The 26801-nt window shown below is 35.3% G+C and overlaps 1 protein-coding gene across 1 annotated transcript in view; it reads right to left on the bottom strand.

Moving 5' to 3' along the window:
- Positions 1 to 709: 709 nt before the first annotated feature.
- Positions 710 to 26801, bottom strand: part of Scml2 (Scm polycomb group protein like 2) — a 72326-nt gene continuing 46234 nt past the window's right edge. The window contains exons 13-22 of the mRNA XM_029534272.1: positions 25969 to 26046; positions 24339 to 24422; positions 21528 to 21611; positions 18745 to 19019; positions 17357 to 17459; positions 15012 to 15215; positions 13597 to 13779; positions 11303 to 11413; positions 2237 to 2388; positions 710 to 861 (exon numbers count right to left, since the gene is read on the bottom strand). Coding sequence (XP_029390132.1) covers positions 733 to 861; positions 2237 to 2388; positions 11303 to 11413; positions 13597 to 13779; positions 15012 to 15215; positions 17357 to 17459; positions 18745 to 19019; positions 21528 to 21611; positions 24339 to 24422; positions 25969 to 26046 — 1403 coding nt within the window. The 3' untranslated portion in view covers positions 710 to 732. The remainder of the gene's footprint in view (positions 862 to 2236; positions 2389 to 11302; positions 11414 to 13596; positions 13780 to 15011; positions 15216 to 17356; positions 17460 to 18744; positions 19020 to 21527; positions 21612 to 24338; positions 24423 to 25968; positions 26047 to 26801) is intronic.

Below are 26801 nucleotides of genomic sequence, written 5' to 3'. Positions count from 1 at the left end.
TCTTAGAAAATAAAGATGTCAGAATTGGGTGTCTAGTGTTCAAGTTTAGCAAAAACATAGAAAGTTGTAAAATAGGTATAAATTTTATCTAATTCTATCCAATTCACTCTGATAAAACAAACATCTCCTGCACAAAATTATTTATTTTAATCTAGCCTACAGTTTAAAAAATATCAAAAACTAGTATGAACACTTTATATAAGCTTATAAAATTGCTTCCCCCCTGTAGTATGAACAAAAAAGGGCACTGACAGAAAGGAAAATAATTTAGATGGCTCTTCCCTTTCTAGATCAAAACACTGTAAAACCAGACTAAAATAACTGAGCAGACGAGAGCTTAAGTGCATCTTGAAATTCTCTTTTGAGAAAAAAAATTCTCCTGTTTTTAGAAGTGCTGTTATTTTCCCCCTTGGATTTAGCTGTTTGGTTGTAGATATAAAGATTTATCCAAATAAAAGCGTTTCTTCTCTTTGCCACATGGAGTATACTTGTAAACACAATAAAAATAACTAAAGACATAAATAATGAACAGCCAGTTTTAATTATGCTAATACAAGCATATTAAATGGTATTTAAAGAATAAGAGTATACTATAAATGTACTACAACTTTTATAAAATATTTCTATAAAAACATTCTATAAAATAAAAACTGATGAGATGAAAACTACTATTAAAGTAAAATGTTTTCAGTATACCTGAGAATTATCTCTATAAACTAAATTTGCACATTTTCAATTATGGTTTACTTCTTTAAGTTTTTCAATGTAATAACAAAGTTTTAATGCTGGTCCTAGTTTCAGCCCCATATACTTCATCAGTAGCTCACTCTTCAGTAGTAGCAGAGCTTTCCCATCAATTTCCTACAGAGAGAAGAAAAATATAGTAAGAATTCTTCCATAGCTGATCAAACTAGTTATATATAAGAATGTATGAAATATTTCCAATATATATTGTATAAATTTGTACACATAAAAACTTATATAATCTGACTTGCATAACAGAGCATTATCTGATAATTTGTAAATTTAAATTAAGAAACTTTAGTCAAGTATTTTAAACAAATGTCCAGAATATCAAATCATCTGGCTTTACTATGTACTAAATAAAATACTACTACATATCTATGATAAATAGTTAAATATTGAGAACAGTAGAAGTGAATTCCATGTTAACTTTCTGAAAAGGGAAAGGCGTATGTCAATATCCATGCAAACTATAACATGTTTTACAGTTTCATCATCGTATTGAAAGGTGTAAGCTGTCTGAAGCTAGTTAACTGCTGAAACAAATAATGATTTACTTGAAATATTGAAAAGAGGCAGGGACTGAAGGCTGGGAAGGATTGCTCAGGGAGTAAACCACTTGTCTTGAAAACATGAAGCCTGGAGTTGGATCTCCAGAATCCATGTAAAAATGCCAGACATGGTGGCATCTACTTTAATCCCAGCACTGAAGAAGTTGAGGCATGACAATCTCTGGGGTATACTGGCCAGTCAGTGTAATGTAATTGATGAGACCCCAGATCGCAGTGAGAGACCTTGTCTCAAAGGAGGCTGGATAGCCTTCCTGAAGATGACACTTGAGATTTTTGTCTTCGGGTTCCCATAGACATAATACACATGTGTATTTGCACCTGCACACACATGTGCACACACGCACGCATAAAATAGTGTACACGAGACATTAAATCAATAACTTTATGTTAGAAAATATTGTGAACACATTATTTAACAGTGACAAAGAATCCTTTTAAAATTCTTTATTATTGTATTATACAATATATGTTATAGAGCCTATTATTTGGTATTCAAATCATACTGGAGTTGCTGGTTTCACAGGGTATCACGAGAAGGCCACCCTGGCATATGCTGTAAGTCAACCCCTCCTACTCATAGTCCTAGAGTAGAACAGGTAGCAGGTTGGGGGAGGATTTTTATATTTGTTATTACAAGAAGGGGTGGTCTGCATGAGAGTGGTAATCCTGTAATACCGACTCTTGAAAACCTGAAGCTGTTTAGTGTACTAGATACTTGGATACCCATTTAAAGAATTAGGCAATTAATCTATCATTGAAGGCCTGAATGTTGGGCAAAGTAATCTTTCTCACAAATGAAAAAGATCAGTTGATAGGGTTCCCCCACCATCCATACAACTCAGTATCAAACTGAAAGGCCTGCACAGAGGTCATTTAGAGGCATTAGGGCAGCAGGAAAACCGGATCAAAAGATACGTTACATGTTGCCTGAAGAGGTCGGCGAGGGGGCCTGATATGTGAGGATCAGTATGTTTCATAAACTGTATCACTTCATCCACAGACCAGGTTGAAGGGTCCTTACAGAAGCCTTGTTTCAGGACACTGGGGTCAGGTACAGCTATATAACTTGAAGCTTCAACGGGAGGGGGAAAAAAAACAAATCATACTTGACCTGATCATAATCCTGAAAGAAGAGATGTTAGGTAGAAAGTAATGGTCTCAACTCTTGGAACCTTCTGTTAAGTAACTAAGAAGGGTCTCAAGATTCCAACTGTAAAATCTTATGAGTGCCTGAATGAAGATGATCTGATGCTGCAAGAGTGCACCAATGAGCCTCCCACAAAGAACATGAACAGTTTTACTTTAGAAGTTACCTTAAAGCTTCAACAATCTTAAAACATGTATAACAATCCAAGGCCTCTTAGGTTCCAAGCAAGAATAGATCCAAAAAATTTCTCACAAACTGCTCTTTTAATATCTCTTCTTCTAAGTTGACTTTATTTTGTTATATATGCTGGGACTCTCTCAAGTTAACAAGTTTATAATCCCCTAAATTTTTCTATTTTAATCAAATGTATTTCAGTAACCCCACTGAGAGGGACATTAATAATTTGGACCATTTGCCTCAATTATTCAGTATAGATATTTTTAGCATCTCTTTTACCCCTTATATTGCCATCACAGTGATTAAAGAAATCAAAATTATTTCCTGCTCAGTTAGGTCAGAAAGTGGTTTCAGAATTTTTATTTAATCCCTCTTCCAATCTTCCAATCTTTACTGCATAGCAATAAATATGTTTATATATATATATATATATATATATATATATATATATATATATATATATTCAATAAAAAGGATAAAAAACACAACCAGGGTATCCATTATCTTGTCGTAAAAAATAAATTGAATTTTGCTCAACTTCATCAATGCAGGTAAAAGTGGTGATAATGTAGCCAACAGTGGCTAACATGCAACACTGCAATATGAAGTCATCTGCAACTCTGCTGGGTCACATTCTCAGCTATCCTGGGACACTTGTAATGCCATTGGCTGCACACGTCTATAAATAGTGTTATACCATCTGGAAATTAGGACAATTAGAACATTACTTTAACTCACCAATGGCACAAACATTAAAATACAAGGTTAATCATATTTCTAAATCAACCTAGGTTTTAAAGATGTTTCTGTCATCAGAATTTGGTATAGCTACATCTTCCAAAAAATGTTAACTACAGATTGACTGTATGTAAAGGTATATAGGTACTAGCATAAAACTACTTTTAAATTGAAATAAGATTAGTATCTTCTCTTTCTACTACTCTATTACTGAAATAAAATTGAGACTGTATCTTCAATAATCAGATGAGATTATAAACATTGCATAGCTATTACTCAAATGATAAAGGAAACAAACTACTCATGAGAATAAGTCACAGTCCAGTCATACTTTTTTCTGGCTGTATAGACTGTGGTATCAATAAATATATCTGAAATAAAGTGATTTGATTTCTCCTGTTACTGAAATTCTTTTATAAAGTAAAGATCAACAATTTTTCTTATTCAAATAATGGGGGGGGGTATTACAATAGTAGTTGTGTGACCATTAGTGACAAATTCAGCTTAAACTAAAATTTATAGAACCTGAAAGAAAATAATAATGACAACTCTAAACATCTTTGTAATGAAACGATAAGTTATGTCTTCTCTAGAGTTGCAGGCAGTGTCTGGATTCAAGGATTTGCCCAGCTACCTTTATTTTTGGGGATCACAGACAAGTGACTTCTGAGATCTTTTTCACTGAGAATGTTTACCAATACCTATTATTCAAGGAAGTTAAAAATGGTATTATGTATGTAGCCATATAAAATATGTGCCTGGCATATAATGTTCCATAATGATTTCATAAACTACTAACAAGCAATGTAATTACTATGTCTCTCCATTCCTAGGCATGCCAGTAGTATTCCTCATATATCTGTAAAACAGATAACTATCATTAGGAATAATATTTTAAATTCTTTTACTAAGAAAATATATTTTTCACAAGTTGATATTTAGTAAACATACTTAGAAATAACATTTTATATTAATTATGAAACAGATATCCATCTTTAGATGCTTGTTAAACAATAACACTTTAAAAAACAGAAAAAAATACTACAGAAGGTGGGGAGGGATAGGAATAAACATTCAATGTCCTATAGATGTGTACAATGAGGATGGCTCCCAGATAGCATCCATGATATAAAAGCCAAGTAGAATACCTGCTTTCCTCATCCTTCACTTTTCGACCCAGTCTAGAGAAAATGGATAGAACACATTTCTTTACTCTCCTGTACTTATAATACTTAAATGGAAAACTGTAGCAAGAGGAAAAGCTATGTCAACTTTTTACAGAATTAAGATGTCCCCCTTTCTTGGTAGATCTAAGAGAACGACAGAGGATGTGGTAAATAGGGAAATGGTGTGGTTATAGAAACAGGATGCCAGAGACCTGGTCCAAGAGCCACACATAGGCTGGAACAAGGAAAGGTCTCAACAGATAAGACAGCACTTCAGAAATGAGAAGTAATGTGTCCTTCTTGGCCTTGAGAGGTTTTAGAGTCCTCAAAGGACCTCAGGAATTGTTTAAAACTGCTTGAGAAATACTAAAGTCCAAGATCGGTATCAAATATGGTTGGTGATCCAGATTGCCATTCAGTTCTGAGATGCTACTAAGATAGTAACAGCCACATCAGAATTGTTCCTAGCAATGATATGAAAGAGAACCTGACCTCTATAATTTTGGCATTTTAAGAAATATTCTGGGGTATAGTTGGACATGGAATCTTTAAGGAAAAAGATAAACACATTGACTGAGAAAAACTGTTCTTGAATATACCTTCATTTTTCTTCTTCCATTGGAATTTAATGTGCTTAAAAGTCTTTAAGGTAGATGACTTTTTACAACTACACATGCACTTGAGATATTTGACACAATCTCAGAAACACCTGTGGAAACTGAAGTTTGTGCAGGATACAAAGCATCACCCACTGATGAAGTCTCAGAAGTTTCAGGGAAACTTTTCATTTTAGACATGCTGTGTCCCTTAGGAGACAACACTGCAGTGGGAAAAGAGACTATCTTCACCAGCTCAAATACTATTAGAAGGCTGCCTTAGGCACTTTGTTATTGCCATGACAAAATACCATGAGCAAGGGAAAAGAAAATATTTAGTCTGGGAGCTTCTAGTTCCAGAGGGCTAGAGCACATGACCATCAAGGCAGAGAGCATGGCAATAGGCAGGCATAGTGCTGAAGCAGTAGCTGAGAGGTTACATCTGATCCATGAGCATGAGGCAGGCAGGCAGGCAGAGTAAGAGAGGAGGGCAAGAGAGTATGTGCACACTAACCAGGAATGGCATCAGCTTTTAAAACCTCAATGTCCACCCTCAGTGGACATCTTCTTCAACAAGGCCACACCTTCAAATCCTTCTCAAACATTTCCAGCAACTGGGGATGAAATATTCAACTCTATGAGCCTATGGGTGACATTCACATTCCACTTCATGGTCCCCATAGGCTTGTAGTCATATAATAATGCAAAATACATTTAGTTCAACTTCCAAAGTCTCCAATAGTCTTTCAACAGCAAGACTATTTAAAAGTCCAAAGTCTCTTCTGAGATTAGAGGCGATTCTTAACTGTAAGCCCCTGTAAAATTAAAAGGATATTACATACACCCAACATGCAATGGCATAGAATACACATTACCATTCCAAAGGGAGGAATGGGACTTAGTATTGAAATACTATCACTAGCAGGGCAAATTCCAAATCTTGTAGTTCTGTTAGATGTCAAAAGGATCAGATGGCACTGCCCTTCCAGCTTTGTTGACTGCAACACATGTATCTCTTCAACTGGTTCCACTCCCTGTGTGCAGCTCTCCTTGGCAGGTATACTACAGCTCTGTCATCTCCAACATCCTGAGGTCTCCAATACAGTCCAGGCTTCACTTTCACAGCTTCATGCAATGGCCTCTCTTGGCCTCCATGCAGGGACTTCCCTGTCACATTCCTGGCCTCAGAAGCTTTCTTTAATGGTGTAAGAGGACTCCACAACCCCTTTACTCTTGTGTCTTTGAATCTAAAGCCAGACCATATGGGCAAAGCTGCCAAGTTCTGCTGCATGCTTGGGAGAGAACCTGGCTTCCTCCTTGGATTTTATTTACATAAGCTTTGATTTGTTGCTGCTCTTTAGGAACAGATAATACATTAAACCTTTTCACAAGTTGTAAGATTAGTGAGGTGGGATCTTGCCCAGATGTCACCACACCCTTTCTTCCATTTCTCCTTATCTCTTTCAGCACAAACCAAAGTTCCAACATAAAATTTCCTGGTGGCAATTTTCTCCTCAAACCATATGTATATTTTTTATTTCTTATAGCCCTCCTTGTTCTTTTTCATTGTAGATTTGCATAAGAGTGATCACTACTAACCACATAACAGAGACAATATTTGGCTGTCTTGAAATCTCCTCTGCAAAGGAAATTAATCCAAGACTCTTCAATTTAGCTTCATGGAGATTTTGAGACAAGGGCAAAAGTCAGCCACAATCTTATCCAAAATATTACCAGAATAGCCTGTAGCCAACCTGCTAATATTGTTTCTATCTGAAATCTCTTGAGCTTACACAAAATATCACCAGACCAGCCTCTAGAGAAGTTGCTAATATTGTTTCTCTATGAAATCTTATGAGTTGGTTCACATCACTCTCAGTGCTATTATCTTCTAAGCTCCTACTAGGATAGCTCATTAAGCTGCATTTATAGGTTTTAACATGTAGTGTTCTTAATCCAAAGTCCCAAAGTCTTCCATATCCCTTCAAAAACCAGCATGGCCAGGCTTGTTATCGCAATAAACTGGTACAAACTTCTATTTTAGTTACTTATCTATTGCCCTGACAAAACAGCTATGACCAAGGCAACTTACCAAAGAAAGCATTTAATATGGGGCTTATAGTTAAATAGAGATAGAGTTCATATTCATTATGGCAGGGAGCTTGGCAACAGGCAGGCATGGCATTTGAGCAGTAGCTGAGAAAATATCTTGAAACACAAATAAAAGGCAGAGAGAGAAACAGCATATGGATCTCTCTTGTGAAAAGTCGACCCCCAGTTACATAACTCTTTCAACAATGCCACAACTCCTAATCCCTCCCAAATACTTATGGTAACTAGGGACCACACATTCAAATATCTGAGTCTATGGAGGTCAATCTCCACAATAAGAAAAATCTTGTTTTTCCTACTGTATTTTTTATCCTAGGATGGAGGAGACAGAGACAGGCATATTTTTTTGAGTTTTAGGGCAGAATGGTTAATATAGTGAGTTCCAAGCCAGCTAGAGTTACATGGTAAGATGTTTTAAATAAATAAATAAATAAATAAATAAATAATCTTGGAATAAGTATAAGAAAGGAAGTGAAAGGCTTGTTTTATAATAAAAATTTTTAGACACTAAATGAAAGAAGATGGAAAGACTTCACATGCTTATGAATTGGTAGGTACAATTCAGCGAAAATGTCCATCCTGCCAAAAATGAATCTCCAGATTCAATGCAATCTGTAATCTCAATCAAAATTCCAATAAAAACCTTACAAAATTAATCCTAAAACTTACATGAAAACATAGAAAGACCCAGGATAATCAAAACAAACCAAAACACCTGAAGAGTAAACGTAGGTACCACCATTACTAGTATCAAGTAATATTACAGAGGCATAGCAATAAAAAACCAACATAGTACTGTCATAAAAAGTAACACATAAATTAACAGAATATAGCCTAGGGCCTGGATACAATTCTACCCTCTTACAGCTACATCATTTTTTTTCTTTTGGTTTTTTGAGACACAGTTTCTCTGTATAGCCCTGGCTATCCTGGAACTCACTTTGTAGACCAGGCTGGCCACAAACTCAGAAATCTGCCTGCCTCTGCCTCCCCAGTGTTGGGATTAAAGGCATGCGCCAACACCCCTGGCAAGCTACATCATTTTTAACAAAAGGGCCAAAATTATATATTGGAAAAAAGGTAGCATCTTCAATTAATGATGCTGGTTGAACTATAGTAGAAATGTAGAATGAACAAAACTATATTCTAAACGGATCAAGGGTCTCAATGTAAGATTCAATTCCCTAAATCTGCTAGAGAAAAAGGAAGGGGATATACTTCTAGTTTTAGATGCAACCATGGACTTTCTGAACAGAACTGGAACAGTTGCAGGTATTAAATGAGACCTCCTGAAATAAAAAGATTCAGTACAGCAAAGGATACCATCAGAGTGATGAGACAGTCTACACAATGAGAAAAATTCTTTACAATCTCAGAGAAGGCTATTTTTTAGAATACAAAAATAACTCAAACCTATGCATCTACAAAATAAAACTCAATTAAGAATTTTGGCATATAACTAAGAGTTCTCAATGACAAAAATACAAGTGGCTTAGAAAAATTCATAAACTCTACAATATCTTTTGCCATAAGTGAAATGCAAATTAATGCTACATTGATGTTTCATATTACCCAAGTTTGAACTGCTAAAAGTTAAAAAAGAAAAAAAGGAGTTGGACAACAAATGCTTGTGTGGCTATGGTGAAAAGAGAACACTTACTCAATTTTGGTGAGTGTAAACTGTTACAACCAGTATGGAAATCAGTGCAGATGAGCCTCCAAAATAGATTGATCATATGACCCAGCTAAAACACTCTTGGGTATATACTCAAAGGACTCTATATCCTATCACAGAGATGCTTGTTCATTCATGTCCACTGCTGCTCTATTCACAAGAGTCAGGAAATGGAAACAGTCTAGATGTGCATCAACTCATATATGGTTAATGATAATGAGGTACACTTGCACCGTGGACTATTATTCAGCTGTTATGAAAAATGAATTCATGAAATTCACACACATAAAAATTGGATGGAGTCAGAATTTAATGTGAGTAAGGCAAACTGGACTTAGAAAGAAAAATATAGCACATTCTTGTTCATGTGTGAACTCTAGCTTTGAATTTTCACATATGTGTGTGTTTAACTTAGGGCACTTATAGAAGTCAGAAAAACAGTAAGGGGCCATGTGGGTACTTTTAAAAGAAGGGACAAAGAATACAGGTGGCATTAAGTAGAATGGAAAATAATGGAGCACAAAGGGTTAAGTGGGTTACAAGTTGAGGGCAGGGGTAGAAGAGAATTTTCAGAGAGATAACTAGCACTAAGGACATTTGAAAAAGCCAGATGGAAACCTACAACTGTACAAGTTTCCTGAAATATATACATATATAAAAGGTTCAAATTGGGCCTCTCATGGACATGGTAGGATATTAAATAAAAACTTAGTGCCAGGAAAGAGTTACCTCTTTTGAAATGGTTGTTTAGTGGAGCTTCACAGACCATTAAATATTATAACTGAGGCTACTACTATTGCTCTTAGTTATCACCCAGAATTGATAAGACCCTACTTGCTAAAGATACCACATTGGGCATAGAAAAATATAGCAGTTCTGACCTGTAAGCTACTGGCCAGCTTTCAGAGTGCTGGATGGTGCTAGGTACACTATTAGGGAAGAAAAGTAGTCACTGATCTTACCCAGATGTGAGCCCTGCAAACTACTATAATTATGGTCTGTCAAGATACATCTACTGTTACAATGGTGGTATGACTGGTAGGGAGCAATCAATCATTTTCTGATTGTATTTGAGCCTTTAGAAGATAGAACACATGTTTGACAGGGCAAGGACCTGAATCTAGATACGTCACAGGTCCTAGTGGAGAACATACTACTACTATTCTGCTAAGTAGACATAGTATTTAACTGACTTTTGAAAAGATTTAGGCACATATTCCTCAACTCTCCCTAGATACGCTGTTGCTTCTTTTTCTTTCTTTCTTTCTTTTTTTTTATAGATGGAAAATAGCAGAGACCCATAACTAATCAAGGTCTAGAGAATGATTACAGAGTGCTCAGCCTAATTGGTAATCTATACTATATTGTGCCCTCAAGGTTAGGGATCATCTCAGAAGAGGGGGCAGAGAGATTGTTATGATCTGGAGAAAGTGGATAACTACAATAAAACAATATTTTCTAGATATAATTTGGCAATTGTATATATAAACTGACAACAGCTGTGACTTTATGCACAAGATCAAACCAGACAAAAATCCCAGCATGGGTATGAAAGGAGGTCTCACCACAAATTAAGGAACTACTGGCAACTGACATTTGTGGGAGGAGGGAGAGTTTATTTTCTTCAAGGATGCAGCTCTTCAGAGCCTATGCTCCAGTAGCTAGTCCTACAAGTATGCACATGCTAGCAGAACTATATGGATTCTGGGTTTAAAGAACAACAATAATAGAGAGTGAACCCATGAAATTGGGAAGTAATAGTAAAGATGTATACGGAGATGGAATGATGTGGGGCTTAATCAAAAGACACTAAAAGTATATATGAAATTCTTAAGAAAAATATCTTATTTCCAACAACAGTTCACTTAATTCATGCTATACTGAATAACAAGCTTCTAACACAAAGTACATGGCCAGCTCTTTTTGATCATACATAGTAATAGACAATATTCTGAAATAATTGATTCTTGTCCATATTTATGTTTCTTCTGACAATTTAAGTGTATCTTTCCATTCTTACCACCAAAGTTGTAAGCTTCTTGAAAACATCAGTTCTTAGAAGCATAATTCTTCAGAACTATTGCTCATGACCAGATTGTTGTTTTCTTACATTTGCTTGCACTTTTCTCTTAGTTTGTAAGAATGCAAAGCAGAATAGAAAGGCCCATTCTAAATTGCTTTTTTTAATCAATGGTAAAAACATGACAATATACATTTCTGAAAGTAATGCAGTGCTCAAGTGACCAAAGTAATAAACTAATTGCCAGATTGGGTAAATTTAACTTCCTACCCTCAACACCATCACACCAAGAAGAGCATATATCATAGGTGGTGACTGAGAGTTCTTCAATTCTGTGTGCGTGAATGCTATTTACCTTTAGATGCTCGCCCAGACTTTCTGGGAACCTTAGATGAGACAGGAGCAGAATGGCGAGGATGCAGAGACAATCGTTTGAGGCTTCTCTTTTCCTTTGGTTCCCCATTTTCTGTTTTTTATTTTAAAAATAATTAAAAAATAATAAAAAAGTACATGTTACAATTACTATAGCCATTTTTAAATATTATCTCTATGGAGAATTTGCTTTAAAGTAATTTGTATACTATAATTTCATCAACCTGTCAATTATTCGATTATCATAACAGGTTCACTGAATCTTATTATTATATTAAACACCTGGACCAGAGAGATGGCTCAGCAGCTAAGAGCCCTTATTGCTTTATCAAATCATTAGAGAAGAGATCCCAGCATCCACATGAAGCAGCTTAAAACTGTCTGTAATCTCCAAGAGATGATGTCCCCCTTTGGACTTTGTAGGTACTTTCATGCAAATACATTCATACATATATACATACACACACACATACAATCTTGTTTCTGCGTGTGCATTTTCAATAATTTAGAAGAATTTAGAGAGATATATGTCTAAATTTCATTTAGCCTATGTACATGGACAGAGAGGGAGAGGGAGAGGGAGAGAGAGGGAGAACACTACCACTGAGTTATATACCAGATGACTTACCTTCTATTTTTGATAAAGGCTCTCACTCACTAAGCTGCCCAGGCTACACCTGAACACAATCAATACTGTGTCTCATACAGAACTATCTTAACTACTTCCATGTTTGAGATTACAGGTCTGTGTGAATAGATATGGCTGTACAATATTTCCTCACATCTCAGAACCTTGCAAAGAGGCAAACTGAAAAGTATAATGCTAATTAACAGTATGCATTGGACTAAAATTTAGGTCTGCCAGACTTCATGTTCTTTTAGTATACAGGTTACAGAGCCAGCACTGAAACCCAGGTTTGATAAATTTCAATACCTCATGACTACTATACTTTCATGCAAGGACATTCTGAATCATAACTTTATTTCAAAAGGATGCCTTGGCAGTTATACCAGAAGGGAAAAACTAGAAAGAGTATTCCAGGTAGGAGATCACTTTACTAAACCAGTGAATGGTCCAGTATGATTCTGAACGGAATGAGGGAAGTAGAAAGAAAATGGAAGAGAAAGGAACAGACAGGAGAGACTTTGCTAATGCAGAGGCAATAAAGTTTATGAGGAAAAATGAAAACAATCATGAGGACTAGAAAATGAGTACTGGGATACAAATTTAAACCATTGGACTTAATTTAGTATGTGCTAGTACTCTATAGTTCCAGAACTGACAGGATTTGGCCAGAAAACAATGAAGCTTTAATACCTGGAAATTTTAGCTACTTTAAAGACATATAAAATCTGCTATAACAAGAAAATGGTTATCTGCCATAGTCATATGAAAGAACAACAAACTTTATTTCCAAAATATTGGCCAGAAAGCTCAGACAGCTTTCTTACTGTAGAGATTGGATACAAGAATATCACCTTTGGTTCTGTAGGACAGCATCACACTCATCTTTTTATTCAGCTTTCAGTTTGAGAGTTTTTTGGAAGACAGGTAACAAGAGCTAATTTTGAGAATAACATTTTTTATAATTTATGGGTTCAATAGTCTTTGCTTATTTCTTTAGATTTGTAATGTTAAAGATATGCCCCAACCTAACAGGAAATGTCTATCAATTAGTCACAAAGAAGTAAAACATAATGCAATGGCTTTGATTCTCAAGTTCATTAGGAATACAGTAAGAAATTAGTTTCTCACTTTAAGTGAAGAAAGTCTAATTATATACATTTTTTTCATTAGTTCAGTGTGGCTAAATCCTAAGGAGGAAAGAGAAATTCTGAAATACCCACATTTTTTCCTAAGTATAAAATGCAAAATAAAAACATATTATGGGTCAGCAGATAAAGACACTTGCTGTGCAAGCCTGGTGATCTGAGTTCTTAAAATCCATGCAAGGATGGAAGGAGAGAACCGACTCCACCTGTGCACTGCTTCCAACCTCCACATATTCATAAACATGTGAACATGTGCATGTGTGCACACACACACTTTCTTAAGTATATAATATATATTATATATTATATGCCATCACTGGGAAGAGAGGCCCCTTGGTCTTGCAAAGTTTATATGACCCAGCACAGGGGAATACCAGGGCCAAGAAGTGGGAGTGGGTGGGTAGGGGAGCAGGGGCGGGGGGGAGGGTATAGGGAACTTTTGGGATAGCATTTGAAATGTAAATAAAGAAAATATCTAATTAAAAAAACCTTCTATTTTCTTACCTGGTTTGCTTTTATCAGTGTCTGTAGTTGGGGTAGAAACGTGAGCCTTGTGTCCGAAAGGCTGGCTACTCAAAAAGTTATCACACTGCAGGCTTTGGCAGAAATTTTCAAGAAAGCGAAGTGCAAATGATGCACTATTCACTGGAGGGAGCTGAACAGTATGAACTTTCCCATCAAAGAAGGCTATGAAGTGGGAAAGCAATGTCAGTCATCAGTTATCTTGTAGACAGATGAGAAATACAGTAACAGAAGAATCAATTCAGGAAATGTGCTTTAAGTTTACTTTTGGGTTTTGAAATTTAAAAGGCATTGACAGCAATTTCTATTTAAAATATTTACAAACAAGATAAAAAAAATGGGTTGATTTACAGTAACCTTTCTACTCTAAACATCCCATGAGTACAAAGGTTATAGTATAAAATCATGGTAGACACCAGCTACAAATTACCTCTCTCCTACTCCATTTAAAAAAAAAAATATTTATGGTGGTTGAGACTAAACTCAGGACCTTGCACATGCAAGGGGCGTACACTCTGAGCTACAATCTTTAGCCATTTTACTTTACCTTCACAAGGTTTCTTTTTGAGTCACACTGTTCTTTAAAGCTTCTTAAAAGGTACTATGCCTAAATAGCTAGCAGAGAAAAACTCTGTACCTTTTATTTAAATTTATAGTATTATACTGACATGAATTATCTATTTTGGTTTTTGTGTGACATAGGATTTGTCCTGTGTACAGGACAAAGATGGAGCACAGATTGAGGGAATGACCAACTAATGACTGTGCCAATTTGAGATTCATCCCACAAGAAAGAACCAATCCCTGACACTATTAATAATACTTTGTTATGTTATAGACAGAAGCCTAGCATAACTGTCCTCTGAGAGATGCAAAGACTCACAGCCAAACATTACACAGAGCTTGGGAAGTCTTGTGTAAGAATTTGGGGAAAGACTGAGGAACCCTCAAGAAATAGGGACTCCACAAGTAGAGCAACAGAGTCAACTATTCTGGGCCCCAGGGGACTTCCATAGAAGGAACCACCAACCAAGGAGCATACAAGGGCTGGACCTAGGCCTTCTGCGCATATGTAGCAGATGTGCAGCTTGGTCTTGATCAGGTTTTCCCAACAACTTGGGGCTTACCCTGACTCTGTTGCTTACCTGTGGATCCTGTCCCCATAACTAGACTTTCTTGGCTATCCTCAGTGTGACAACATATACCTAGTCCTGCAGTGACCTAAGGTACCAGGGTGGGTTGGTACTAATGGGGGACCTCACCCTTCTCAGAGGTGAAGTCTAAGAAAAATAGGGGTAGGAGCTGTGTGAGGAAGGGCCTGGGAGGAGGGGGGCTATGACTGGAATTTAGAGTGAATAAGTAAATTAATTAATGGAAAAAGAATTAGGTTAGCATACCAGTTATCATTTCTCCTCCTCTATTATCTGATTTAAGAAATAGAAACACATCCTTGGTCTGAAAGGCACAATCGACACAGGCCTGCACAGTTCGCTGAAGAATGACATTCACAGGGCCTGGACCGAAGTGGTTAGGTAGTTGCTGAACCTTCTGTGGATCCAGGAAGGGGCCACAATCTCCATGTTTATTTATATACACACAGACTTGAGAGGAAATATATATTAATAATTAGATGAGTTAAAATTAATTTTGTGAAAATATTACATAATTGCCATATCATACTCATGACTTCATTTAAAGGAAACTTAAATATAGTTCAGATTAATAACCATGTCTGATAGAGTAACATGTTTATGCAAAAGTACTGAACATGCAAATAGTAAAAAAAAATGTTTACCCAACATTTTAGAATACTATTCAAACTGATTATATAAAATGTATGATTGAGAAGACTTGGGCATCATAAAATCATTTTTAGTTTATTATACAAGAAATGTTACAAAAATGAAAGAGTAGTCTCATGTCTTTAAGTTTTGATGTTTCCCCCATCTCCTCCTAGAGTTCTACCCACCCTACATCACTGTGCAAAAAACATGCATTCCCTCTGAAAACTGGGCTTTCTTGGCTATCCTCAGTATGACAACATATACCTCGTCCTACAGTGACTTGAGGTACCAGGGTGGATTGGTACTAATGGGGGACTTCACCCTTCTCAGAGGTGAAGTCTAAGAAAGAGAGGTGTAGGAGCTGTGTGAGGAAGGGCCTGGGAGGAGGGGGGTCACTCCTAGCCTTACTCACTTATGGCTATCTTGTAAATCACCAAGAGTGTATGTCAATTGCATTTTCTAAAATAATCAAGTGACTTGAGGATGTAATAGTAAATTCTAATGATGTGAATTTTAAATATCAAAATAAAAATGTTCTTTCTATATAAGCCTAGGCTTATTGAGAAAATTTTAAACTTTTTTCTTTGTACACAAATTTCTCATTTATAATCATGGTATTAGTGAAGATATTTTCATCACAAAATTCAACTGCAAAACAATGCATACTAAAAAAATGCAGGTTTATTTTTCTTAAAACAAGAACATTTTAGCATATTTTAATTTGTACTGAAAAACTTCACTGTGTTGAAATATATGACAATTTGACTTGCCCCAACAATTGGAGGAAGGATAGGGATCTGTCATAAAAATGAAATCATGATTAAACACTCAACCCAAGGTACTAATGTTACAGACACACTCAGGAAGTAAAGCAAAAGAAGGACTTCAATATTCTGCCGTCTGTCTACTACACATGTTGAACACCCCTGGAGGAAATCACTGGGACTAGAATATTAATATAAATATACTGAGATAACTTGTCGATGGGATACAAGCCTGAGCATAAAATTCATGTACAGCTTTGTATACACGTTATATACAAAGCCTGGAGGTAGTTTTATACAATAATTTGGGGGCACTTGTGTTTTGATTGGAACCCATCATATTAAGTCAGAACTAGACTTCATGTCAGTACTCAAAAGGTTAAGATTTTAAATTCTTGGATTAGATAGATCAAGTTGCATTCATTAAAAATCAGAAATAATAAAAATGAGGGGTACAAACATAGTCTTTGAAAAAATTAATATTTTGAAAAATAATTTCCTTTAAGTGAGAAAGAAAAAATTGTAAGCAAGAAGAAATATAAGAGCATGAGGGTAGTAATTAAGGATATAAAGAATAGGACATAATTTTTTAAACAGGAAGGGGGATAGAGAGATGGTTCAAATGGTGAAGAACACTGGTTGCTGTTTCCAGGGGTGCTGGAGTTTGCTTCCTAGCATTCACATGGTAGCTTAAAATTGTCTATTAGCTGTAGTCCCAGGGGATCAGACACCCTATTCTGGGAACTAGACATACACACATGGTGCAGTGATACAAGTGTAGGCAAAAAGCTCATATAGGAAAATAGGAAAAATTTCAAAAAATGTATAGGAGTTGGTAAAAAGAATTTACTTTGGTCTGTGCTTGTTCAAATATATAAAAATAACTTAAAATCACCAGGTCCTTTGACAGAAAAATTTATTTTCAAAAAGCATGAGTTACCTTGGAAAACACACAATAAAAATGACAAAATATTGTGAAAAGAAAGAATTTAATAATGACACGTTTAAAATGTGACATATTGATTTTTCAGGTGACATGGATTTAAATAGACAGGTTTTGCCTAACATTAAACTGAACTATCAGAATAGGAAAAAGGATTAGTACTTTACATATTTCCAGGACTTCAACAATACTGAAGTTAGTGCTGAATAAAATATGTAAACTTTATCACTGTTTTGAAAATACTAACTTACCTGTAGACATCGGTATTTTAGATGGCCCCGCAGAATTCTTATCAGATGAAGAACTTAGTGAACTTAAAGCTGAAGATGTAGAAGTAACTGGAACACTTTCTTCCTGTTAAAAATAAAAGGTATGAAGAATACAGTTATATACAGGAATATATTTTCAAATGAATTAAAAAGTATTTCACATTAAATTTCAAGTTCATTGATTTTTACCATTAAAATATTATTGTTATTGCTTTAGAACAACCTGGTCGTATGTTTTATCATAATATATTTACAAATATTTAATACTCATTTTTATAAAACTTAGATGTGTTAAATAGAAATAACAGTATTTTAAAAACAAGATGATACTATTTTCTACCATGTGGTAAGCATTCATTGAAACAAAGGTTATACTGATATGCCACTGAGATACTAGATGTGCAAGATAATATTGCTGAGATTTTGGCCTTTATATTTAATATGCACATTTTATAGACATTATATATTTGAATCATTTTAAAATTTTAGTTTTAAAATCTCTACATTTTAATTTATAATGTATTAATGTTTAATATAACTATTATTATATTTTGGTCTGAGTAAACCATTTTATTATGTGCTTTCTGATTGTTTCTTTCATTCTTCTTGTTGTTATTCTACTCATCCTATCTTTTGAGGGATTATTTGAATAATTAAAATCCATTGTATATACTTTGTATTTTTTACATTAGAATAGAAGTTCATCCATAACTTTCCATAGTTCGTACATAAAAATTCATACTGTACCATTTACATAAAATGTTGAAACAGATAGATCCTTATCCTTCACACTCAGGCTTTCATAATGTAACTAGTTTATGTATTTATATCTAAAATATAAACCTAACAATGATTGTACACGTTTTTCTTTAGTATTTTCTTGCCCCAATATATCTTTCCCTCTTTTCCTCCTGACTAATTACACATGTTAAAAAAAATCTCAACTTAGTCTTTCTTAGTTTTTAATTCTCAGTTTTTCACATTTGATTCTCTTTTATTCAACAAAACATGTATTTTTCATTCTTGCATCACCAGTCAATATTAGTTAAGTTTGTCTAGTGATAATTTTATTTTACATACTACTCCTGCTTGAATCCCAACTCCAGCTCCCCTCTCTTCCTTGTTTTAGCTCCTGCCTTGACTGGCTTTGATAATGCACTGTGGTACAAAAGTGTAAACTCTTCATAAGTTGCTTTTGTTTCATCAAAATAGAAAACCTAACTAAGACAAAAAGATTATTATACATTTAACATCTGAAAAAAACAAAAACAGAAAAAAACCCACCTCAGCATAGTCTTAGTAAATTGTTAAACTGAATTTAAAAACTCTGTAATATGGAGACTTACAGATTAGCATGAAATATGACTAACCGTTTCTTTAGACTTTCCATCCTTCTTTTTTGGTAGGACGATTTTAATAGTAATGCCTTTCTTAGGGGGTGAAGTACTTCTAGTCGACTTAGATTTTCCTGCTTTCTTGCTGGTCTTTGGTACTGGCTGCACAACACTTGTTGGTGGAGACTTCCTTGAAGATCGAGCCCCTTTGGAGGTGGACTTTGTTTTCCCAGAGGTAGAAGACTTTGGTTGTTCAGAGGAAGAAAGTGGTGTTTCCTCTGTACCGCTCACACTAAGAGCTGAGAAAAGAGCTTAGCAACAAAAATGAAAGAAAATGATAGAGTAAAATATCATCTTATGACAGATTATTGTTAAAACTTCCCAAAGATTAATCATGAAAATTATTTTAAACAAGATCCAAACTAGCAAAATTAGAGATAAAAAGGAGAATCATAAAGGTCTACTTTAAAAATCTATACTTTACTAAACTTAAAAGTCTAAAAGAAATCAACACATTTCTTGAAATATGTAATCAAAGTTAAATCAAGATAAAGCAAATATAATTTAAATAGATTCATAACCCACAATGAGATAGAAGAAGTAACTAAAAATCTATCAACTAAGTAGACACGTTGAACAATGGAATAAGGTTAAAGACCTGAATATAAGTCTACAGTTACAGGCATTTTTTTTTCTGAAATATAGCAATGGGGATATGATATGGAACTTGAAGAGGCTGCCTTCTGTAGCCAGGCAGGACCCCAAGGGGAGGGATGATGACACCAACCCATCCACAATATTTCTGAACCAAAATTTTTCCTTTTTACAAGAAATACAGGGACAAAGATAGAACAGAAACTGAGAGAATGGCCAACAAAGAACTGGCCCAACTTGAGACCCATCCCATGGGCAAACACTCACTGGCACAGCAAAGGACTTTTTGAGAAGGACCCAGTAGGTCATACATTAAAATGAAAATTAATAAATGGGATAACATGAAGCTAAGAAGATTTTGTACAGCAAAGGACAAAATGATTTGGGCAAAAAGGACAAGACAAGGCAAAGAAACTCATTACCAACTGTAGATCTGACAGAGAGATAGCATATCTAGAATATACAAAGAACTAAAAAAACCTAACCACCAAGAAAACAATTACCCCCTTTTTTTTAAAAAAAAAAGGGGGGGGAGGATATAGAACAGAATGAAATTCTTAAAAGATGAAACACAAATGGCCAAGAAACCCTTTAAAAATGATCAACATTCATATACACCAGGAAAACACATAAAGTCTTACCTTACCCTAGCCAGAATGGCCAAGATTAATAATACAAATGACAGCTTATGCTGGCAAGGAGGTGGGGTAAGGAGAATACTCCCCCATTGCTGGTGGAAGCGCAAACTTGTAAGGCTACTATGTAAATCAGTGTGGTGGTACCTCAAAAAGACGGAGATCTATCTACCTCAAGTTCTAGCTTGCCACTCTTAGATATATATATATATACTCAAAGGACTCTACATTCTACTACAAAGATCCCTGCAGATCCATGTTCACTACAGCTCTAATCATAATACCACACCACATATTATGTCAGGGAATGTGTAAAAAACAACTGGTATACAAAAGGAAGCTTCATTTCAACTGGCTATGGCTTAAAGTATGAAAAGATGCTATACATGCTAACAGAGAAGAAAAGTGACCACAATCTCAACAAACTGAGTAAGTGACAATAACCACCTGTCTGCAAGATATATGCACTGTTGGGGGCGGTAATCAAACAAAAATTAGTATCAGTAATGAGGCAAGATAGGTCAAATATCCTAGGTAAAATCCTACTAGCATCATTCTGGTAAGTGGACACAGTATATAAAATGACTTGTAATGAATGACGTATTTCTATTGATTACTAATGATCAATAATCATTGTGATTTACTCTGCCCTCTGAGAGAAGCTTCTTTTAGTGGTAATTAGTAAAAAGACCTACAACATGACCACTTGCAGAAAGTAAGAGACTTTGGAGTGTTCAGTCATAAATGAGATGTCTGTTATCACTCCCATTGCCTCAAAATACAGTTATCTATGTGGGAAATCAGACAGACCAATTCTAAACAGAGGTAGAAAAGGAATTTAATGAATGAGTATTTTTAGGAAACAACAGGGAAGCACACTTGCAAACTAACAAAGAAAATGACACAATGCACAGGACCTACACAAACTCAAGCCAGAGAAAATACCAGTATGGATGAGGTAAAGGAGATACAAACCCTTAGCTAAGAATCTACATTCAAAATTGATAGCTGCTACTAAAGAAAAAAAGTTTTTTTAATAGAATAATAGGATGCATATCAACTACACTCTATGGCAGGGACAATGTTCAGTAGTATGTAAACACAAATTAGGCACCTTTAAAAAACATTTCCTATTTGTTAAGAAAGAGAAGGAACATGATATCCTGTACAAATCAAGATAAAGACAGACATTGAAAGAGTTGGTGGAGACAACACAGTAAGGTTAAAATATAAGGTATGAATTTTTAACAAACCATTAAAAATAAAACATTATTTTAAACAATGCCAGTCAAAATGAAATTTTAGGTACAGTAATTTTTCATAATTAGGAAACAATTTAATTCTCTAAAAGACAGATTTATTAAAATAGCCAACAAATCTGATTTATAACAGAGAAATTTATCACTGTGCTACATCTTGTATTTGTTTTCTTAAAACAAAAACCCCTGTTTCTAAAAGCATTATGCTATTATTCAACAGTGAGGAATCATCTTGAAAAACAATATAAGAAAAACAAAGCAAAACAATCACCTGGCATTGCTTCTTCATCTGCTAAAAACTGGGCTAGGTCTTTACGAGATTTGGTGACTCTTTTGCCCTTGGATTTTTTTCCAGCTTTGTTGAGTTATGAAATGAAAACAAAAATTGTGTACATTTAAAGCTAGAACACATTATCTTCCACTCTACATGCTAAATAACAAAGCTTCCAAAGCAACATACTCTTGAAAGGGATCACATTATGCTTACATGATGTGTAACAATGCACAGGATGATGTGATAACTCTAAGAATGCAGTAGTAGCATGCATACCTCAGCAGTAACAAAAAACCTCTTTTCTTGGACATAAAATCTACTCAACATGAGGGAAAACATGTCTGGTAATGAAAAACCATTTTTTTCTTTAAAAACTGAAAAAAATGAAAAACAAAAAAATGAAAATGCAGTTTTAAATTTTGTGTTAGGAAAGTGATGGTTATTAGAGGGACTATCTGCAAACACTAATTTAACTAAAGAATGATAGGCTATAACAAAAATCTATGAAGATTTGTCTTTATACAGATAATTATAGTCTTCACTCTTCATCTAGAAAACTTGGCATACATAGGGACCATTAGATAGACTACAACCAATTTAAACAGAGAATGGTGGAAACCAATCAGCATGGATATATCTAAAGAACACTCTCACATAAGAGAACATTGACCAATAACAGGTAGAAATCCTGTACAAAGCCAGAAGGTGACAGAGTTTGCTTTAAAACTGTGTGTCCTAATAATATCAGGAGAAATACATATAAAACCTCATCAACATCACTGTCCAAGCATGAGCTAAACAGGAATAATACCAATACACATACAAACTGGACATTGAAATGCTCATAAGGACTCAACTTTACACAAAGGACTATACAAAACTGAAGAAAGCTGGGAAAGGGAGATAGACAACACAGGGAAGAGGACAACAATTCACCGTCTGGTGTGAAATAAACCACCTAGTCCATGTAAACATACATACAGGTACTTTTATACAGACTAAGTAAGTTACATTTAGGACAGTATATATATACACATATACTCTTGAATACAAGTACTGACAATTAGTGACAAAAGAGCCCATACACTCTGTCAGAGAGATGGAGGGGTACACAGAAGTCTTGGGGAAGGAAAGGGTAGGGAGAATGATTGAAATTAAATTATAATTTCAAAAAAGAGAGTTTTCTCTTTCAAAACATGAAATAAAAAAGGATGAACTTATAATAAGAGTCAAATTTGACTTAGCACAAAGAAAAATTCTATGAATTTATCATTTTGCTATTTTTTGTATGTTTTCCTAATAAAATATAAATATTTCTATCAGAAAACACTATACCATTTTTCAATCTACAAAAATCATCTTGTAAAGTAATATGGAAAAGCAAAGTGTGGCAATCACCTGGACCTGCTACTCCGAAGTGAAATGGTATGGCTTGATCTTTAGAAGGCTTGGTGACTCTTTTGCCCTTGGGTTTTTTTCTCAGCTTAGTTGTTTAAAGCTAGAACATACTATATTTTGATATATATGACAAATAATAAAGCTCTTAATATAAATTAGTGATAGAAAAGTTCTCACTTTGCTCTGGTGAGATGTACAATTGAAAACCAAGGTATGGTAATTCTTAGGATGAAGTAGTGGTACACATACCTTGAAAGTAACCAACAGTTCTCTACTTGGACTTTTAAGATCCATTCTACAAGAGCGACAGCATACCTGGCACTGGAAACCCAGTTAAAACTCTGTATAAAAATGTTATGGGTTTTGGAAGTAAATCTACAACTAATTTACTAAACCAGCATAATCCCTAACATCCTTCTATAAACACTGTCTTTACACCCAAAGGTAACCGTAGTTTTTACTCTTCAATGGGGAAATATCTGATTGCTGGGATGCAATCAGATGATTGTAATAAAAAGACAACCAAAAAAAACGGCATGGTGAAGCACAACCAGAATGGATACATTAACAGAACACTACTGTACATAATATAAGACTACACTGCCTCAGGAACTAAGATCATAAGAGCTAGAGAGCCTAGACGTTTGCGCTAAGACTTTGTCTCCTTAGTAGTATCAGCACCAAATCTCACAAAGAAAATCTCACAAATGTCATTGCCAAAAAAGTGAGTTGAATGAAAATCAATGAATCAATCTTTCTGTCTCTGTCACACATGCACTAACATGTGCAAGTACACACACACACACACACACACACACACGTACACGTACACCCATACCTAGACAGAGAAAAGTCCATGCAGACTTAAACCTATACAAAGGACTATATAAAACTGAGGAAAACTGGGAAAAGTAGAGATGGGAACACAACTCCCTTTTTCCAGGTGTCACAAATTCAACCATAAACAAACACACACACACACACACATACACACACACATACACACGCGCGCGCGCACACACACACACACACTTAACTATTAGGTAATAGTTAATATATTTATTTGTACATAGATATTCTTAAATACAAGCACTAACTGTGAGAAAAGATGCTATGAATCTTGTGAAGAAAAGAAAAAGGAAATGAGAGGTTTGGGAAGGAAGAAAGGGTACTGTGAAAAGTTAAAATTAAATTTTAATCAGAAAACAGTCTAATTCTCAAAAATATAATAAACAGTTAAATTTGACTTAGCACAGTCAAAATTCTAACAATGTACCACTGAGCTGCTTCTTGCATTTGTTTTCTGGTAAAAAGAGACTTTCCACCAGAAAAAATTACACTATTATTTAACAGTCATAAAATAAATAATGAATAATATAGAATAATAAACAAAAAGAACAAAGCAATCACCTGGGGCTCCTCCTTGATCTGCAAAAAGTCTGGGTTTCTCAGTCCAAGGTGTGGTAACTGTTTCGCCCTTGCGTTTTTTCTCAGCTTTATTGCGGTATGAAATGAAAAACAAAAATTATTGACATGTAAAGCTACAATACTTTGTTTAATCCACTATGTTTTCCCAATACTAAACCTTATATACTGCTCTGCACATGCTCAATAAAGCCTTGTCATAACATAGACTATCATCATCATATTCACGAGATATGTCACGATACTCATTATTTACACTTTACTTGGATTTGAGACTCAGCTCAACAAGAGGGAGAGCATACCTGCTACTGGGAACACAGCTAATGACTCTGTGTTTATAATGCCATAGTTACTGAAGGATCTACAAACACTAGTACACTACCCCAGCATAATCCCTAATAACAATGTATAAACACTGTCCTTATACCCAAAGACAAGTGGAGTCTTTACTCTTCATCAAGAAAACTTTAGTTTGCAAAAGACAGAGATGATTGCAGGAAACCACAACCAATCAAAGGTGACAGTTGTGTATCCCAATCAGAATGGATTTATCTACAGAACATTATTATACCTAAGGTAAGGCTCAAGGAATACTCCTCAAGAGGTGACAGAAAGACTGGAAAGAGTCAGAGAGTTGGGGAGTTTGCTCTAAGACTGTGTCTCCTAGTAATATCCAGAATAACACATAAAATATCACCAACAGCAGTACCGAAATATGAGCTGAAAAAGATCACAGCAATACATATACAAGCTGGACAGAGAAAAAAGCATGTGAGGTCTCCACCATACTCAAAGGGCTATATAAAACTGAGGAGAGATGGGGAAGGGAGCGGTGGGAATCCTCATGGAAGAACACCAATTCACAGTTGGGTACCACAAATACAGCCACAAAAACATAGATAGATAGATAGATAGATAGATAGATAGATAGATAGATAGATAGATAGATAGAAAGGAGTATGGGACAAATGGGATGTTTTTGAAGGAGGAAAGGATAAGGAGAAAAGTTAAAATTAAATCATATTCAGAATACAATTGTTCTGGCTAGTTTTGTGTCAACTTGACACAAGCTGGAATTATCAGAGAGAAAGGAGCTTCAGTTGGGGAAGTGCCTCCATGAGATCCAGCTGTGGGGCATTTTTTCAATTAGTAATCAAGTGGGGGGGGTCCTCTTATGGGTGGTGCCATCTCTGGGCTGGTAGTCTTGGGTTCTATAAGAAAGCAAGCTGAACAAGCCAGTGGAAGCAAGTCAGTAAGTAACATCCCTCCATGGCCTCTGCATCAGCTCCTGCTTTCTGACCTGCTTGAATTCCAGTCCTGCATCCTTTGGTGATCAACAACAATGTGGAAAGTGTAAGCTGAATAAACCCTTTCTCCCCAACTTGCTTCTTGGTCATGATATTTTGTCCAGGAATAGAAACCCTGACTAAGACAACAATCTAATTCTTCAAAAAGAAAAACTTATTATAATAAACAATTTCTACCAATTCATCATTGTGCTGTTTCCTGAATTTGTTTTCTTAGAAAATAGCCTTTCCACCTGAAAACATTACATTATTCAATACACAGCAAATATAGTATCTAATGTATATTAATTAAAGAGTGAAGCAATCACCTGGGGCGTCTCCTTGATCTGCAAAAAGTCGGGGTTCCTCAGTCCAAGGTGTGGTGACTGTTTTGCGTTTTTTCTCAGCTTCATTAAGGTATGAAATGAAAAATCAAAATTTTCCAGATGTAAAGCTAGAACACTATCAGTTTAATCCATTACGCTTTCCAAATAATAAAGCTTTTAATAGTATAGATGTTTTCTAATAGAGCCTTGTCATAAAACAGGGTGCCATCATTCTCATGTGTTTATAATAACACCATTCATGGCACAATAACTCTAAGGATACAGTAGTGGTATGCACACACTGGCTTTAATAAAATATTCTTCACTTGGAATTGAGACTCAGCTCAACAAGAGGGAGACCATGTCAGCTACTGGAAACACAGCTAATGACTTTGTGTTTGTAATGCCATAGTTACTGGAGAAGAATCTATAATAACTAACTCTCTAAACCAGCATTATCCCTAAGAACAATCTATAAACACTATTCTTACATCGAAAGATAACATTTGTCTTTACTCTTCATCAAGAAAAGTTTTGTTTGCAACAGAGACCATTGGAGAAAATCCCAACAAATCCAAGCTGAGTGTGGTGTATCCCTATCAGCATGGATATATCTATAGAACATGCCTAAACCTAAGGTAAGGCTCAGGGAACATTGCTCAAGAGGTGGCAGAAAGACTACAAAGAGCCAGAGGATCAGGGAGTTTGCTCTAAGACTGTGTCTCCTAGTAATAGTAACACATAAAATCCCACTAGTATCACTGCCCAAATATGAGCTGAAAATTAAATGAGTCAACACACACACACACACACACACACACACACACACACACACA

This window comes from Mus pahari, chromosome X (assembly GCF_900095145.1).
Source record: "Mus pahari chromosome X, PAHARI_EIJ_v1.1, whole genome shotgun sequence".
NCBI classification, from domain to species: Eukaryota; Metazoa; Chordata; class Mammalia; order Rodentia; family Muridae; genus Mus; species Mus pahari.
The sequence above is the reverse complement of the archived record's forward strand: the minus strand, read 5'-3'. Positions and strand labels throughout refer to the sequence as shown.